The 16455-nt window shown below is 61.2% G+C and overlaps 1 protein-coding gene across 1 annotated transcript in view; it reads right to left on the bottom strand.

Annotated features, from left to right (window-relative positions):
• Positions 1 to 272: 272 nt before the first annotated feature.
• The window catches only part of PRKN (parkin RBR E3 ubiquitin protein ligase), a 976089-nt gene continuing 959906 nt past the window's right edge, over positions 273 to 16455 (bottom strand). The window contains exons 11-12 of the mRNA XM_036024958.1: positions 6521 to 6638; positions 273 to 520 (exon numbers count right to left, since the gene is read on the bottom strand). Coding sequence (XP_035880851.1) covers positions 408 to 520; positions 6521 to 6638 — 231 coding nt within the window. The 3' untranslated portion in view covers positions 273 to 407. The remainder of the gene's footprint in view (positions 521 to 6520; positions 6639 to 16455) is intronic.

Raw genomic sequence — 16455 nt, forward strand, 5'->3', positions numbered from 1 at the left:
GTGGTCTCCACGGGGACGATGAAGGGGGGCCAGGCCGCTCCTGTGCTGCTTCTGTGATTGCGGAAAGAACTGGGTGCCTGTGGGCACACATGTGCACACATGTGTGCGCACACGCTCCCATGCATGTGAGTATAATGTATACGTGTATACTTGCATGTGGGCATGAACACATGTGGGTGTGTGCACGAGTGCATGTACTATGTGTGTGCACGTGTGCACGCACATGTGCATGAGTGTGCATATATGGTATGTGCGTGCGTGGTGTGTAGATGTGTGTGCATGTGTGTGGTGGTGTGTCTATTTGCATGAGCCTGTGTGTGATCGCATGCATGTGTGGAGAAAGGGAGAGTCGCCGACACTGGCAGGCCTCGGTGCTCCAGGCCCAGTGGCGGTGCGCCCCGAGGCAGCTACACGTCGAACCAGTGGTCGGCCATGCAGGTGCGGCTCCACTCGCAGCCGCAGTGCCAGCACCAGTCCAGCCGGCACTGGGGCTGCGGGCACTTCATGTGCATGCACCCTCCTGCGGGCAAAGGACACAGGCGCAGCGTTGGCACACGCCCATCCTCACGCCCACGGCCCTCCCAGAAGCGGCTTTCTAGGGGCGCCTCCCCGCGCACCCCGGGGGCAGCATCTGGGCCGAGGAGAGCAGATCGGGAAGCAGGAGGCTCTGAAGCGGCGGCGCTCGCGACAAAGTGCTGCCAAGGACGCAGGCCGAGTGCGCCTCTGAGCTCGCTGACTTCCCCTGGCGGGGGGTTCAGAGACGGGCGCGTCCTGTTTCAGCAGCAGGACCCAGGCCTCCTCTAAGGATCTGCTCGGATTCGATCGTGTGAGTCTATAGTAACACACCTAGCCACGTAATACAGAGCACACGCCAATGGGAACACGCGCTCCGGGTGATTGTCCTCGTGCCTTCAGTGGTGCTTGCCGTGGCAAAACGTGTAAAACAGGACTCGGGACAGCAGTGTGGAAAGCACTGAATAGGGAGTGTGCTCCTTCATGCCACAGGAAGTTTTACTTAAGATGAGAAGGGAAGGAAGGAACTAACGACGGTGCTGAGTGCTCCGTGTAGATGATCTCGTTTACTCCTGGAAAGCACCCTGGGAGACAGGAGTGGAACTTGGTGTAGACCTTTCTCAAGGTCAAGGGCAAGGGCCAAGCCCGAGATTTCACCGGGCTCTTTGGGACCTCAACGTCCCTGCTCTCCCAGAGCAGGGCCTCTAGGACAGATGAGTGCCTTGTGTGGGGGCTTGTTTGGGGTCCTCACCACTCCCCCGTCTGGTCCTGCGGGGGGCTCCTACGGCAGGCCTGCTGGGGGGGGGGGGGGGACTGACAGGAGGGCGGGGTCTGAGCTCCCCGTGGAGGAGGGGCTCTGCCTGTTCCCACGTGCTCCAGGGGGAGCCCCGCCCCTCCCTGTGAACGGTGACCTTGTTAGGGCCTTTTCCCTGCCCAGTGTCCCACGTGACTGCTTCGGCGCTGCCTTAGCTTTACTGTTACAAACTCGGCACAGGAACTTCCACTCCTTTAAAATATTTACGAATATGTGACTACAGGCATTTGTGTTAGAATAATTGTTGGGATCATGTAAGAGCCTTCAAAATTCCATACTTTTACCCTTCTTTTGGTTTGCGTGAAAGGCCATGGAAAAACTACCATCATGTGGAAAATAGAGGGGAGAACTCCCTTAGGGTGCGCCTTTCTCTCAATGCTCCCCATTTTGGGTTACACAGTTCCAGGACCATGTACTTTTCACACGTATGTAATGCTTGTGCACCCGTGACGTGGTTAGTAAGTAAAATGACGCGGTGCCATAAGTCACTCAGGTTCCTCTGGAAGGTCATAAGGAATTCTTGGGAATCGTTCCAGGTCAGTGCAATGGTGAAGTGACGCTAAGTGAAACACTGGGAGGGTTTTCCTATCGTACAGAACCTTCATGGCCAGAGGCTGCTAGCACAACGCCTAAGACTTTATTACGGAAACCGGAATGGCGGCGGCGGCGTAGAATCGGAAGAGAGGACATGGGAAGAAAGTGCATTTGTGAGCCTCACCGCCTTCCCTGCTCTTGCTGAACACACACACAGAGCAACACGCTGGGTGCCGTGCTGGGCGCCGTGCTACCAGAAGCAGCGGGACGCCAGCTGCTAAGTAAGGGGGTGCAAGAAGCTGTGACGACTTCGCTGCATTTGTGGGTATTTAAGTGAAAAAGACACGGCTTCCCTCTAGAGAGTTCTGCCTGCTGACCCGCCCTCAACCACGAGCAGCCGGGCCAGCACCGCGGCCCGGCCCGCACCCTCCGTGAGACGGGATGAGAGGAGAAGCTCTCCAACCTCCTGAAGTCCCCCTCCACCCACCGCGAACCCATGCCAACCGGAGAATGGGATCCCCGGAGCCTCCCCTGGGCGTGTTGGGCCCAGGCCAGGCTGCCCCACGGCGTCCCACCGGGGCGTGGTGATCATCCCCAACTACAAACACGTGAGAAGCAGTGGGAGCTCCGGGGCTCCCTCTGTCCCCGGAGATGCAGGGGGTGAATCTCCGTGGCAGGTGCCCTCCCTGCGCCCCACGGCTGAGAGACAGTCTCTCTACTAGAGCGAGAGGACCCCGAGACTCCACAAAGCTTGCTGCCGCCTTCCCAGATGTGCTGCCGGAGCCCAGACCTGCTCACGCAGCTGCTGAAGGAGCCCGGTGACTTTCTCTGTCCCGCCCATGTCCCCCAGGGGGCCGCTTCTGTGTCTGAAACGTGTCGAGAGCGCCTGAGCGGAAAGCATCTAACAGTATGAAACGTGTAAGGGGCTGGGTCGTTTCTCTGAGCCTCGTGCGGTGGCCCCAGCACCGTCCCGTGAATTTCCTGTGTGTGTGGGGTGGACTGGCTTTCCTCCTGTTACTCCGGGCTTGGCTCAGTGTTATTATTTTACTATGAGTCCAGCCGTAACAAGGAAAGGGGAGCAGAGAAAGTGAACGCTCTCTTTTCCCAAGAGAAGGAAGAAACTTCCAGAAAGTGTAGGGGATTACGGGAGCAAGTGCGGAGGGCCAGCCTGGCTGAAGAGACAACTGAAGTTCACCGTCACTGCGGCTTTGCTGAAGGAGGCACTGCTTCCTGGGGCTGGCTGACCACGCAACAGGGCTGGGACCCAGATGGTGACACTCCCTGCGCTGGCTCGGAGGGCCGAGCCTGCCTTTGTTCGATCGGAGAGACACTTCCCAGCAGTCTAGAGCATCGGTAATAAGCTTAATGTTCCAGCTTTCCAGTTCAGAGGTTAAACATTTCTAGGGGAAAACTAGGGTTTTCAATCGACAGCATATCACACATTTCAAAGAAACAACTGGAGGAGGACATTTTCTCCCCCCGCCCCCCACCCCCGTCTCCCAGGGCTGCCGGCGCGGTCTGGGGCGGAGGCGGACGGGTCGTCCCTGCAATGGCTCCCTGCGACTCGGAGCCGAGCCAGGGCCCTCTGTCCTGCCCACCCCTCAGCCCTGGCCCCCGCCGCGCCGGGCCCAGGAACTCCACCCCGAGGGGCGCCCTGCGCCTGTGAGTCCGTCTGCAGCCCCCGCCTGGCCCACGCTGTCGCCCGCACGGCGGCCCCCAGCTCTTGCAGGAAGCCGGCTCTCAACCCCCAGCTCCCGGGACTCCACCCACCGTGTGCGACCAGAGTGCCTGTGTGTGTGTGTGTGTGTGTGTGTGTGTGTCTGCCTGCATCACTGGCCCCTTTCCATCCAGCCCCCGGTTCTCTAGCAGACACTCCCTCCCGGGGCCCAGGGCACAGACGAAGTTCCTGACCTTCGGGGCCAACGAAAGGGTCTCTCCCTGCAGGGCGGGGCAAGAGCAGGTTCACAGCTGTTGGCACGGGAAACGATACAATAATTGACACAATAAACGATAACACAAGGGTAAACAGCTCCGGGACTCACAACTGTGAACCCGCTTTTGCCCGCCCCGTACCTAGTTTGCATTCTTCAAACGCCTGTGACGGGGGACACCCAGGGGCCTCAGTGTCCCTCGGGTCCTGCTGCCCATACCACACCGCTGGGCCGGGGACACTGGGGAGCTCCCCCTCTCGTCACCACCCCTCCTCCCACAGGCGCCTGCCGCCCCGCACTCCAGGAGCGGCCCTCCCCGCCAAGGACAATGGTGACCCGAGGGGGATCGCTATTTTTTCCAGAGACAGTCGACCCGGAGCGAGGGACGGCCCGTCCCTACCGCTGTGGGACGAGCCACACTCCCGAGTTTGTGCTGCTGACGATGGTCTGTGGATGCGGCTGAGCGAGGGGCCCCCGAGGGGTCCTCACAGGGCTGCCGGGCCTCACCCGGCACCGCCGGCTCCTGGCAGCCTCCAAGCGGGGGGCTGTGCGTGCCCATGGAGGATGTGGGGCAGGCAGCACCTGGCGCTTCCTTTCACTGGGTTGGCCAAAAAGGTCGTTCGTTTTTTTCTGTAGGATGGTTCTGGTGGCGCTGAGCTGTCTTTCACTTCGTTCAAAATAATTTTGTTAGATGGTGTTGTGACAGCTGTCATGTCAGCGTATATTTTAAAAAAAGTATCAAAGTTGGTGAATTTTTGTGCAGCCATTTTAATATTGAAGATGGGAGAAAGTATGCAACATTTCAGCATATTATGCTTTATTATTTCATGAAAGGTAAAAATGCAACAGAAATGCACAAAAAGATTTGTGCCGTGTATGGAGAAGGCACTGTGACTGATTGAACACGTCAGAAGTGGTTTGCGAAGTTCCTTGGCACTGTTGACATTGTGGCCAAATGACCCTTTGCTGCGGGGCTGTCTCACGCACCGGAAGATGTTTAGCAGCACCCCGGCCTCCCCCCACAAGAAGCCAATAGTGGGAGGCAGCCGACACACTCAGAACGCCCAAACCAATAAAGCCAGTGGTGAGAATGAAAACGTGCATCTTCTATTTTACAGAAAAACTAAGTGGACTTTTGGGCCAACCCAGTATTGTGACAGTGCTGCTGCCTCTGCCTCACGCCGGAAAACGTGGTTCATGCCAGAAGGGACCTTGGACGCCGGGCTGCCGGCTCTGGGCCTGATGGTCAGTCCGGGGTGGGCGGCACCAGGCCCTGCCAGGCACAGGGCCTCTGAGAGGGTGGCTGCCCACAGGATGCGCTGAGTGCCCGCTAGACTTGGGCTTCACGTCACACCACAGAGCAGGGGAGGGCCGCGCACACCGGCCACCAGACCGCAGGACCACACAGCAGTGGACGCCAGAGCAGGCAGGGGGCGTGCAGGACAGAGCAAAGTCCCACAGGCACAGGCCTGGATGCACCACTATGGGGCTGAGTCACTCTCTCGACACGACCTTCCGCCTAGGACAGGGTCACGTGCCTGTTGGGGCTGGGCAGGGGCATCCTCCCCTCTGAGGGCTCTTCCGAGTCTCCCACAGCCACGGTGGCCTCCTCCAAGAATTGGGAAGGGGGGGATGTGATTGCATGTGAATGGGAGGGGACCCGGCTGTCATATGAGACACCCCCCCCCCCCCCCCCCCCCCCCCAGTCAGAGCACCGCTGGGGAGAACCAGGCAGGCAGGTGGACACGGTGTCCGAACCCGGGAACCTGCTCCTGGGTGATTCTGACTACCGTCAGGGCCACTGCACCCAGCAGTGCCTGCGCCTGCCACCCGCATTCTGACAGCTGAGACGGTGGGTGGAAGGCAAAAGCTAAGGCCCTGTTCAGAAACACACGGGCGTAAAGGGCCTCCTCGAGAAGGAGCCGAGGGGCGGGGTGCTGCCGGGCGCCAACGGCCGGGAAGGAGAGACTGCGGCCCCGAGGGTGCTCCAGGGCTCAGAGGGGTGTGAGGCACTGTCACCGGTGAAAGAAAAAAAGGAAACTAACTGGTTAACAAGACTACACAGACTTCCTTACAACAGGAACCCTGAAATCTCCCGTCTGCTCGAGCGCACTGGGGTGGGGGTGGGGGGTCGCTTCCTGGAGTGATCCCGGGTCACACGGCCGACAGACACACAGCTCGGAAGAACTGGGCGCACGCACACGCGAGTGCTCCACGCACGTTAGCTGTCTCTGTCGCTGCTGCCCAGCAGGGAGACGCGGCAGAAGCCGACCGCCACGTTTACTCAACCTGGTGACGCCCCTCACCCACCCCTGCGCGTCTCCAGACGCCAGGATGCTGGGGCGGTGGGGGAGGGGGCGCAGTTTGGGAAATGGGGGGCTGGGCAGTGCCCTTAGTGTCCTTTCTGTTGGCTGGGTTTTGGTTTGGTTAGAGCAGTGGACAGCTTATCAGACGCAACTTGTCTAACACTATTAATAATAAGTAATAATGGGGGCAGTTAGACACGTGAGGAGTTGCGGCTCAGGAGGACAAGGATCCTGACCGGCGGCGGGGAGGGGGTGGGGAGCGCTGAGACGCACGCTGAGCAGATGCCGCCAAAGTCCCTGGGCGAGGACCCCCCCCCCCGGCCACGAGACCCTCCTAGCACACCCGGCCGCCAAGGCCACACACGGCCGACGCCCTCGGACAAGAGCTCCGCAGAGCCTCGCCGCGCGCGGCCCCGACTCACCGTTTTTCTCCACGGGCACCCGGCAGCGCGGGCAGGGCTTGGTGGTTTGCTTGATGGTCTCTTTGGAGGACTCCTCCCACCGCGCTTGCTCCGCCGCCTTCTCGTCCACCCTGTAGACCTGGGGGCGAAAGGGCACAGGGGCTGAAATCCGCTTCTGCACGCGGGGGGCGGGCGGCCAAGGGCGGGTTCTTTGTGTGGTGGGCTCGGGAGACTCCCGGGGAGGGAGGGCCCTCAGGCCAGAAAGAAGCTCCACGGCAGATTCCCTCCACGGTGGTGGGCGGGGCGGGGCTGCGCGTGCCCGGAACCCGGGCTCTGGGGGGAGGCCCGCGCTCGCAGGCCTCGGGAAGCTTGCTCAGGTTTGCAGGGTGAGGTCGCCTCTTTGGCTGTTTCGGATAACTGTAATACCTGTCAGGTGCCCGGAGTGCGGGCCAGGTGATAAATGTGCTTAGACACTTAGAGCAGAGAGAGGCTTCGGCAGGGGACGGCACTCGGTTTTATTTTACATCGAGGATTCCAAGTGTCAAACAATTTTCAAAGCTGGTAGGTAGGTAGGACAGTCCACGAGACTCCGAAGTCTTTGCTTTTCAACTTCCTTCTCTCTACACCACAGGGGGCCAACACGGGGCCCGCGGGCCGAGTCCGGCCCTCCACCCTGTTCTGTCTGACCCCGCGCCTTGTGTCTACCCGGCGGCAGCCCCGAGCTCTCGCTCAACAGTGAAGGAGCAGTTACATGCACACGGTCCTGAAGTTACACTCGGCCCTTTGAGGGCCACCGCGAGGCTGACGTGGCCCCCGGTGACAATGAGGGTGACGCCCCTGCTCTACACCTGGTCATCCTTTGTTCTCACCCCTGGGAAATGGGAAACTCCACCTGCTGTCACAGAGGTGACAGGGGCAGGGACAGGACAGGGAGCGGGTGGGACAGGGAGGGGGCGGCGGGTGCTGCGAACACAGCCAGAGGTGGTGACCGTGGGCTCTGGAGCCGGTTGCCTGGGTTCAAATCCCAGCCCCACCCACCCACGCGGGTGCTTCGGAAACACCACGGAGCCTCTCTGGAAGGCCTTCTCCCCAGGAGGGAGGGAAACCGCCGGGTGCACGGAGGGTGTGGGGGAGGAGGCGCGCTGGTTTTTTTTTAAAGACTCGGAATGAGCGTCTGACACAGGGTTGAGTGACAACACGGATACGTCGGGACCTGCAGCGCGGGAAGCTCTCAGAAACATTTGCCGATATCGCTCCGCGGGGGGACTCCGGCCTCCCCGACCCTTCCCGCGGGGAGGAGGAGGGGTTTCCAGGGGGCCGCCCAGGGCAGCGCCGCGCCCCCGGCCGCCCGCTCAGACGCGCGCTCCCTTCCCCTGACGTCACACCGAGTGACGTGCGGAGAGGGAATGGTGCATGTGTTTGGGTCCCGTACAAACGCCCCGCGGTCTAGAGACATATTTGGGATGTCAACCCAAGCAGGAACCCTCTATCTCGGCCCCTATTGTATTTAAAAATTTTCTTCTACGCTTTAATATTAATGCAAACGTGCGAGTCATTTTATTAACTTGTAATGGCCCTTTTAAAACATCCCCAGAGCTATTTTTAAGTTAAGAAATTACTGAAAATGACTTAAAGTATAAATTAGTGAAAGAAATCAAAGAACATGAAATCCCCAGCAATACCCGTCATCCTTTCCAAGTTCACGGCACCTTCTTCCTTATGCTTTGGTTTCCGTGACTTCAGCTGCTCCTCGCAAGGACCCCGAGAAATCAGCTGGGCAAACGGCAAACTTGTTTTGCAAATGAGGCCCGAGTGGTACGAAGGTCAAGTGCCAGGTTCAAGGATGCTCACTTGGTACCCAGCCGCCTCAGGGCCAATCAGATGTACCCATCCGGGCAGGCGGAGCCTGGAGCCCCACCCAGGGGTGCTCCCCTGTGGGTTCTGGCCCGCAGCATCCTGGCATTGTGCTTTGAGACCCGGACTCTGCCCGCCCATCACCTCCCAGCAGGTGCTCCAGGTGGTGGGAGCGGCAGCTAAGGGACTAGAGGGGTGAACTTAGCAACCGTGACCTCGGCCACCCAGCGGGGACCCAGAGCAGGGCGGTACCTGGGTAGGGGGTGGGATCCGGTGAGCTCGGTCCTTCCCCTCCACGTGGAACCCAGCTTTTACCGCTTCCTCCCCACGTGCTAAGTGAGTACTTATGAAATGCCCGCGTCGTTCGGGCTTTGAAGAAAGACGTGTGACGAGGCGAGTGACTGCTTATCACCTAGGCTGCAGCATTCAGTGGCTGCATAGCCATCAGGACTTCTGTTTTTGTCGTGTCCGGTGGAAAGTGAAGTCACGCAGGGCCAAGAGCCGGTCGGTGCCCCTCGTGTCCTCGGCATCTGGCACGGTGTCCGGCACCTGGAGGGCACCCCGCGCGTGTCAGCGGAGGGAAGGGAGGAACGACGCCCATGAAGGCACTAATCTGACCTCATCTGGAATAGGAGGACCACCCAGCAGGGGCCGGCGAGGGGCTGAACCCAGTTCCTTTCCACTGAGTAGCTGCCCCATTCACAGAGGAGATGTCGCTTATGGGGCAGGGTCTCACGGGACCGGTGGTTGCTCCGTTCGAACAAAGCGGCAAGTGTGACAGCTGAGAGGCACCCGCAGGTGCCCCAGAACTCCCTGTCACGTGGGACAAGGTGAGAGCCACTGTGGCCATGAGCCCCAGGACGCTGTTTCGAGGAGGAGAGCCACCACCATGCGCATCTTCCAACCTGCTCGGGCCACGGTGGCACTAACCCTGGAGGACACACAACTTCCTCTCACCGGCCGCGGGTTCCAGCTCTTCTGTCTAAGGCCCAAGAGCTCGTGACCCTGCAGCAAGGGTCCACATTGCGCGGCGGGGCACGCAGGTCAGAGGGACAGACCCTTTTCCTTACTAGAACCCGATTTCAAAACGCTGCCTCTCAGCCCCAGAGCGCACTCCGCGCTAAGCGAGGAGGAGGCGGGCCCCATTGTCAACTGTTCTGGCGGAAGAGACCCCGGCGGTGCGTCCTTCGTGGGAATAAGCCCTGGGGCGGGGGTGGGCTTGGTGGGGCTGCGGGGTCCCTGCTGGAGCACTCGTGGGACCGGGACGCTGAGGACCGACCCCGTGGAGACGCCCGCCTTTGCACAGCAGAGACGAGAGGGGAGAGCACGGGGCAGGGACCTAAGCAACAGGCAAACGGTGGCCCTGGGGAATGTTAGAGGGCTCCCCATCGGCCTGCCTGACCCGCATCCACCCCACAACCCCCGGGGGAGGCAGCCGACTGCCACCTACAGCCCATGAGGGCCCAGCCTTGCACAGCCTTGACAAGTCAGAGGTCAACCTGCAGAGAAGTGACAAGGCATTTTGTGTGTGTGTGTGTGGCAGACACGATATGCCGAAAGGTTATGGTTTTGGTGCCCCACAGAACATGGGGCAGTTCTGCGCAGGCCTTAGAAACCGAGCGTCCTCGCGCCTTCCCAGGGATCGGCAGGGCGGTCTGTCTCTCAGACGCTCTCGGGCCCAGCTTCTGGCCTGTGGCCGGTGTCCCCGTTGATCCGGTGACTGAGGCTTTGGTGTGGCCTAACACGGAACCGTGTCTCCAGACTGCACTATGACGCCTGCCATGTTTCGAGCTGGCACTTTGTGGGGAGCAGGGCAGTGGCGGGCGGAGGCCGGAGGGAGAGACAGCAGCAGCGTTTCTGCCGTGTCAGGAGGGCCCCACCCGTGTCAGGGACGCAGATGAGTTCTCCCGGCAACCGCGGCCGCCCTGGAAGGCAGGCCTCATCGTTGTTGACTCTGGCAGGAGAAACCACAGCCCTGAGAGCCTCCGGGACTGGCCAAGGTCACCCGGGCCTGAGGGCGGCACATGGAGAATTCCTGCACTGAGGGCTCCCATTTCAGGCCCCTGCTCTTGCTACTACAGTTTATGTGTCCCTCCCCGCAGTGACACACGGCACACGGGACAAGGGGTGAAGGCCACAGTGATGTTGTGGAGCGGTCCTGGCAGCCGAGGGCTGGGGGAGGAAACCCCCGCTCCTCCCCCCTGTTGCACTGAGCCCTTGCTCTCAGCCTCCCTGACGCCAGCCGGGGGCTTCGCTCCAGCGCTGCTCGCCTGCGTGCCCACTGGCCACCACCGGTGGCTTCCTTCCTCCTTGGCAGAACGCAGCCACCTCGAGCACCAAGGGGGGACCCAGGGGCCCCCACCCCCACATCACATTATTTGTGCTAGTTCCTGGCTTTGCCAGGTGGGATCCACGTGGAAGAGAAAGCCGGGGACCCCCATCACTGCTGCTGGCCTGAGCGACACTGGGGGGCCACGGAAGGCAGCCGGGGACACCCTGCCTGTGGGCTTCCGTGCCCAGGCGACTTGGTGTCAGACTTTGGCTGTCGCCGTCAATGCCAATTTTACGGAGACCTGTGCCCAGCACCCATTACGAGCATCCTCGGAGCTGATGTGCAAACCTTTCCTGAATAATCCCGAGCCCTGGGCGGGTGCCCGCTGCTCCAAGGTCACCCAGGGATTAAAACACAGCCCAACGGATTCTCGTGCCCACCCCCTGCGGACCTGCGTCCAGTGACGCTGGGGCGGGTCCAGCAGCCCGTAGCCTTCAGGCGCCCCGGGGGACGGTGAGGACCGGAGGGCCGGGAGCCCTCCGGCTTGGGGCGGAGGAAGAACGAGTTCAGTTGGGCAAACCTCCGCGCTGGGGTGAGTCGTCCACCTGTATAACACGGTGACTTGTTCTGGTGCCTCCGGGAGGGGAAGGGTTGGTGCGACTCGGCCTCCTCGCCCTGCACGCGACTGGCGCACGCAGAGCCTTGCGTGACATCATGCTCAGGTCAGCCGTGTAGACAGGCCCCGAGCCCGCTCGCCGTCCACCCTCCTGGGCAGGACGGTGGGCGGGTGCGGTGTGGGGGCAGGGCAGGCCTCCCTCCTCCAGTGCCAGACGGCGGAAGGCAGCGATCTCTGTGATTCCCTGTGCGCCCGCCAGGGGGCCTCAGCGAGGCCGAGCATCTGCACGGTGGCTCCGGGAAGGACTTGGCTCTCCCGGTGGCCGCTGCTCCGTGACGAGTGGAGGCGCCTGGAGCACGAGGAGGGGCAGGGCAGGACCGGGAGCCGTCCTGCCTGGGCCTGAGCCCCAGTCACCTCTCGCCTAATGCGTGGCCGCCCGCACAAGCTCGGTCTCTGTGTACCCGCAGGTGAGCGGCACCTCCCGCACCAGGTAAGTGCTGGGAGCGCTAAGTCAGCGAGAGGGGCCGGCGAAGAGCTCGGCGCGGGGCCCGGGGCACCTGAAGCCCAACTGTGCTTTCTGTGGTCATCATCGTCGTCGTCACCGCCATCCCTGCTGTGACGGACCGCGGGAGGTCGTGCGGACCCCGGAGACTGCCGGAGGCCTGCACTGGCCTCGAGTCCCCTTTGAAACCCACAGGTGCACCTAAGTGCCCCCAGGGGGCTTTACGTTGGTGCCCAGGGTGTCGTTGGCGCACACGTAGGTGAGAACGACTGGAGAGACCGTGCACACACACGTCACCTTTCCTGCTAGGGGAGCGTTGCTGTGACATCTTCCAGCCGACGACTGAGCAAGCGCCGCCTCACGCTAAAAGTCGGTGTGAACCCGTTTTCCGAAAGTCAGACTGCCAGCGATCCCTGCCAACACGGACGGCTCGGTTCAGGTGCGACGGTCTCCAGGTGGACCCGGCTGCGAGGTGCCGCCTGTCCTGTCCCTGCCGCGTGCCCCCAGTCACCGAGAACCCCGCCTCTGCAGGGGAGCCCTCCAGACCTCCCCAGATCCGACAGCGTCAAAGGGCTGTTCTAGTCCCAGGCCACACTGCCTGCGAGCGGCCCGCCCCCTGCTGGCGAGCCGGGGCACTGCATCACCCTTTGGGCACAGAGACGTCCACAGAACTTGCCTTGCTGTTCTCGCACTCCCAAAACGATGACTGTCTAGAGAGAGAGAGAAAAATCCTCCTAGTGCGAGGGTGTTATGGAGCATCTTGCCGAGGGCTGGGTGGGCCGCTGGGCTGCATTCCGTCCACCAAGTTCTAAACTTCCCCGGGCCGTCCCCCTGCGGGTAACCTGGGGGAATATTTTGAGGACCGCAGCAGTGGGGGTTTCTGTGGGCGTCGGTGCGAGGCACCCCGACTCCCGCTGCTCGGTTGGGTCTTGCTGACTGCTCCGCGGAGGGGCAGGGGCAGGAAATGACGGCCAGTTGCCTCTTTGGAGGTTGAGGGCGGCACGGCCCCACATATATATATATATCAGGAAGATCATTACTAGATGCCACTCACTGGGAGCTTTAAAGTGCTCCATGGTCAGCTGTTCTCACGAGCTGGTGAGCAGGAAGATTTGTCCTTGGGCGAGGAAGGAAGGTCAGCTAACTGGTATTCTGGTAGCAGGGGTCTCTGGTTCGTGGCTGGCTCAGGTCACTATATATATATAAATTCACACGGGAGGGGGGCACGAGAACCATGGGAAGGAACTTCAGTCAACAGAGCAAGGTGGAGGGGGCCTGCGGTGGGGGGCCTGTGGCGGGCCGAGCCCGGTGACGTGAGCAGGACACAAGGAGCCTCCGGATGAGGAAAATTCCTGCAAAGGAATTTTGCCCCATGGGCGAAGAGCTGAGCCTCACCCATACCTGTCGCTTTCCCGTATGGTAACCGGAAAACAGGCCCAAAATACACCTTGTGGAGGTTAAAGTCAACCCCAGCGTTTTCTCCACCCTTTCTTTCTCCAGACCAGTCATGCTGCTCAGAAACCACAGGCAGGGAGATGCATGGGCTCGGCCTCCCAAGAAGTCTGGGGTTGCTCTCGTCTTGCGGGGAGAGCCCCCCACTCTGCCTGTGGAGCGGACCCCCCTCTGTCTCACTGCTCCACTAACGAACTCTTTCACCTGGAACTCTAGACCCGCTCGAGACCGGCTGCACGGAGCCAAGGACGCGCGGTAGGCCCTGGACCCCGGGACGCCTGCGTGAAGATTCTCGCCATGGACGGGACTGTGAGTTGGAAGCATCCCCCGTGTGGAGAGGAGACCAGAGCGGAGCACAAGGCGCATCCTTTGTGCAAAGTGAGTTTCACAAGGCCGGCTGCTGTTCCCACTGGAGCCGGCACAGAGCTCCATTCATGCAGCCGACGTGTGCCGGGTGCGCTGCGCTGGGTACCAGGGTGACATCAGGGAACAAAGGAGGACAGACACACACCAGACAGGAAGCACCTGCGTCGAGGGCTGGCGTGGCGGCAGAACGGTGGTCCGCACGCTGCGGTGCATGTCGGTGCCCCTGCAGGACCCGCCCAAACACGAGTGGCTGCAGACACCCCTCCCCCCCGGGCCCCGCCCAGTCCCAGAACCCGCAGGTCTGGGGTGGGGCCCAGGGACCTGGGAGTCAACCCGTTTCCAGGTGATGTTCATGCAGCCAGTCCGTGGGCGGCCTTCTGAGAAGCCCCGCCTGCCGAGCGCCTGTGTACATGGCACACCTGTCAGCACAGGTGGAACGAACCGTGTGTGTGTGTGTGTGTGTGTGTGTGCATGTGCACGTGTGTGTGTTCTAGCACAGGCTGTCTGGCCGCCAGCGTGACGTCAGCCAGCCCGCGGGAGTGCGCGTGTCGCAGTGAGGACAGACAAGGAACCCGCCACCTTGTCCCGTAGGCGCTGTGGAGGCCGGGCCCCGGGCAAGGAGCGACGCCGGGGCTGCTTCCTGAGGTCTTTGTCGTTTCACATCTTGTATCGGGGCAAGGATTAAGTCTTCGTCATTTCACATCTCGTATCGGGGGCGAGGCGGGCTCGGCGTTGAGGGGCTACGCAATCCCCTCAGTGATTATCACAGCCGGTGGGTCCGCCCGGGTTCTCCAGAGAGGGAGCCGATGGGATACACGTGTGCACCGCACGTGGGTTTATACGAGGAGTCGGCTCGTGGGGCTGGGGGAGCCGGCGGTTCAGGCCCTGGAAGGTAGGGGCAGCAGGCTGGGAAGCCAGGCCATGTTTCTGAGTGATGGTCTCCAGGCAGAATTCCTTCTCGTCTGGGAAACCTCCGTCTTCGCTCTTCAGGCCTTCACCTGATTGGACGAGGCCCACCCACATCTGAGTGGTCTCCTTTACTCAACGCCAGCTGCCTAGGGGTGTCGACCGCCTCTTCACAGTCCCTTCACAGCAACGCCTGCACTGGTGTTTGCCGGAACAACCGAGCAACACAGCCTAGCCAGGCTGACACCAAACTGTAACTGTCATAGCTAGCCATGGCCAAACTCATTTTCCAGACCGACTTTCGAACCATGCGGCCTTGCCCTGGTCCCTCCCGGGAGGAGGCGGGGTGGAGAAGACAGTGCTGTGTGTTCCCGCCGGAGGAATGAGATGTGACCTGGAGAAGGACAGGGACGGGGTGCTGGGCCACTGCTCTGCTGGGTGGAGCAGGCCAGCCGTCCCCGCAGACAGCCCACAGCCTGGGCGGAGGACCTCGTGTGTCCCTCCTCCCGCCCCAGTTTCAGTCGGTGACTCACAAGAGTCCCAGCTCCGCGTGGCTCAGACAGGCTGCTCCCTGGGACCCAGCCCCGGGGTTGTGGTGTTGTCCTCCAGAAGTGACAAGCACTCCTGTTTGCCCCGGGTCATTTCGCTTCTGGCCACCACTTCTTGCGAAACATAGGATTTCTCGTAAGGATGGAGCGCCATCTGGTGGGGCAGAGGTGCTCAGCAGCTGATTCCCCTCGGCCGCTGGAGAGGAAATGCAGAGCACTGGCTGATGCAGAGAGACAGCCTCGGGGGTGCGTGTGGTGTGTGTGCCGTGTATAGTGTGTGTGGTGTGTGCAGTGTATACACTGTGTGTGTGGTGTGTGCAGTGTATACAGTGTGTGTGTGGTGTGTGCGTGTACAGTGTATACAGTGTGTGTGTGCAGTGTATACAGTGTGTATGTGGTGTGTGCGTGTGCAGTGTATACACTGTGTGTGTGTGGTGTGTGTGTGTGCAGTGTATACAGTGTGTACAGTGTGTGTGTGTGCAGAGTATACAGTGTGTACAGTGTGTGTGTGTGCAGAGTATACAGTGTGTGTATTGTGTGTGCGCGGTGTATACAGTGTGTGTGTGCAGTGTGTACAGTGTGTGTGTGGTGTGTGTGGGGGGTGTGGGTGCGGTGTGATAACCGGTCCCTGGTAAAACACTGCCCACAGCACCGCACCATGTGGTGGCTTGTCCCCGAGCTGTGCACACAGGACACGGACGTGCACGTCCAGGTGAGGAATGGACAGTTCGCCCTCTTCCAGCTCACTGGCCAGGACTCCTCCCACCCCTCTGACCCAGGAGCCTGGGAGGGGTGCGGTCGGGGGGCTGTCCTGGGTAGGGAGGGCCACTGGCCGACTCTGGGAGGTGCTGGGAGCAGGGCGGAGGCAGGAGAGCCCAGGGGACCTGGCTGACTGGGTCCCAGTGAGGCCACCAGGCTGAGGTGTGCTCCGGGGCTGGGGGGACGCTGAGGGGAGGAGGCTGAGCCCTGGGGAGGCGCTGCGGGGGCTCGGTGCTGGCTCTTTCGGGAGTGAGGGCCCCGCAAGACAGGCGCAGCCCTGAGTGAGGGTCGGGAAGGGCCCTGGGAGAGCCAGAGGCGGGGCCTGCGGGCGGGGGTCTGCCTGCAGGTGCACTGAGTGTGTGTGTGTGTGTGTGTGTGTGCGTGCTCGCGCACACATGCCTTCACTTGCCTTTCAGTCTTGTCCTTCACTTTCTCTGCCTGCAATGCCTGACAGTTTTGGCATTCAGCCTTAAAAAGCAGCCAAACCCCAACACTTCACCATTTTGCAGAACTTACAACGCACGCAGAGCTTCACACACCCTCCAAGATCCTTCTTTGCAGCAGTAGATCGCACTGCCCCCTGGCGGCCGGCGAGGAAAACGCTGCCGGGATCTGGGTCACTGGGTGAAGAGGAGGGAGGACGCCAGACCCGCCCTCCTGCTCCCCCGGAGCCAGCTTCCG

The sequence above is a fragment of the Phyllostomus discolor genome, chromosome 4 (genome assembly GCF_004126475.2).
Source record: "Phyllostomus discolor isolate MPI-MPIP mPhyDis1 chromosome 4, mPhyDis1.pri.v3, whole genome shotgun sequence".
Lineage (NCBI taxonomy): Eukaryota > Metazoa > Chordata > Mammalia > Chiroptera > Phyllostomidae > Phyllostomus > Phyllostomus discolor.